Genomic DNA, 1,954 nt, shown 5'->3' with positions numbered 1-1,954 from the left:
TATATATACACAGTATATATAAATACCCAAATATTTATTAGTAAAGCTAGGATTTTGGCAAGACGTAGTCTGTCTTTGGTGAATTATTTAGAAAATTTAGATGTTGCGCTCATTCCTTTTCCCGTTGGTGATCTTCGTAGATTGACCTCACACTTGCTCTGGTGTCTGGGAATAATAGGATTTAATCTTAACTTTGTCAGATTGCCATGCACAGGCTGCTGCTGTGCCGATGCAGTGTAAATGCTCTCATTGGTTATAATGGGTGTGTATTTACTGCGGAGTGGAACCGAATTCAGTGTTAATTGAGGGTAACATTCATGTTTTTGGTCTGTGGGGGGAAACCGTAATACCCAGAGAAAACCCATGCATGAAAAGCGAGAACATGCAAACTCCACCCAGAAATGTACCCAAGCTCGTATTTGATCCAGCAACCTTCTGGCTAGTAGGCAACATCCCTACCAACTGGATATTGGAGTTCTCTWTGACCATATTGTTTGTTAAAAATTAATGTATTTCTGCCCATGTCACATAATTAACAACAAAACATTTTGTCCTGACTTTTTAGGGTCTTTGAAGTAAAATCTACTGAAGACAAGAAAATCTATGGTTTTCGGACAGTATCAGCAACTGTAATGTTTTATTGCACAGATTTTCATTGCTGGTCAGCCTCTGTTCAGATGTAAAGATTGCATTTCAAGTTTTCTTGGACTTAAGCTTCTCTTTGTGCTGTGTAATATAATTTCCATCTGAAATGTGCTTTCAGTTGCCCTTCTTACTGTTGGCAATGAGAGAAACGGAAGCAATCTCAGATTGGCTAAGAGTTGGTACAGTGATAATTTACCCATAATGCTGAAGGTCAGCATATGACTCAGAAAAGAACAACATAATCTTTCTATTTTCTTTCTTTTTATTAAGAACCATATTTTCCCAGTACTTTTTTATATTAAAACCATAATCACATTTCATAAACACAACAATTCCCAAAGAATCTGACCTGAACAACTGGACAAAGCTGAAGTTATTTTGTGTTTCAGGTTGTGTAATCAGAAACAGCATGTGGATTTATTTTGAAACGTCTTCATTTCTTTTAAGATTTTAATGTTTGTCTGTTTCTGTTGGTGCGTTTCTCAGCTGAGGCCCTGTCCTCACCTGGAGCAGGACATCCTAAGTGACTGTTTGTCCATACAGCAGCTTCAGAACTCCACCTCCTCGCAGCAGCTGTGCAACGGCAAAGATGGCTGTTCTCCTGCCCTCGGTCCAGACATCTTCACAGGTACATGCAACAGATTCTGGCTGGGCTCCTAAAGGCCTCAAGTAATCAAACATACTGTATGTCTGGCAAACATCATTTATCAGATTTTTTTAAAGCATGAAGTAATTACGTATAAAAAAGTACACAGGATCATGAAAAACACGTTTTTGCTATTATTTAGCAAGCAATAATATTAAAAACAAACCACAACTTATAAAAACCTATGAGTTGTCTGCAGTTACAGTAATAATTAATAGTTTTGTCTGTGGTACAAAAGATTCAAATCAGCTTTATCTTGACTGTGTCACTCTGGTTTACGACCACATCAAACACATTTTCTCAACAACAGTAAAATTAGCAGTACTGAAGCCATTTTTGTGTTGGGCTAAGATTGTTTTGCTGTTTAGATGTCAACCTAATAGTCACTTTGTGACGGCTTAATTAAAATCTGTTTGGTCATTTATGAGACATTTTGCTGAAGGTACAGACAAAAGTATCAATACACTCCTTTGTCTTACAGTGGGCACAGTTCTGCTAATCCACTAACAACTAAACTTTTCATTTAACAAATAACACTACGCTAACTTTGGAGATCATTTTGCTTCCACTTAAATCTGCTAACGTTAAAGGAGACATATCATGGTTTTAAATCCTTCTTTTGCACATTTAAATCATTCATTTGGGGTCTGTAATGTGTTGGCA

At 37.0% G+C, this 1,954-nt stretch overlaps 1 protein-coding gene across 1 annotated transcript in view; it reads left to right on the top strand.

Annotated features, from left to right (window-relative positions):
* glis1b (GLIS family zinc finger 1b) overlaps positions 1–1,954 on the top strand; it is a gene marked incomplete in the record, with an annotated part of 71,942 nt that overhangs the window by 43,598 nt on the left and 26,390 nt on the right. Inside the window, 1 exon segment of the mRNA XM_014002753.1 lies at positions 1,132–1,273. Within this exon segment, the coding sequence (XP_013858207.1) occupies positions 1,132–1,273 (142 nt within the window).

Source organism: Austrofundulus limnaeus, unplaced genomic scaffold (assembly GCF_001266775.1).
Source record: "Austrofundulus limnaeus strain Quisiro unplaced genomic scaffold, Austrofundulus_limnaeus-1.0 Scaffold15, whole genome shotgun sequence".
Lineage (NCBI taxonomy): Eukaryota > Metazoa > Chordata > Actinopteri > Cyprinodontiformes > Rivulidae > Austrofundulus > Austrofundulus limnaeus.
The sequence above is the reverse complement of the archived record's forward strand: the minus strand, read 5'-3'. Positions and strand labels throughout refer to the sequence as shown.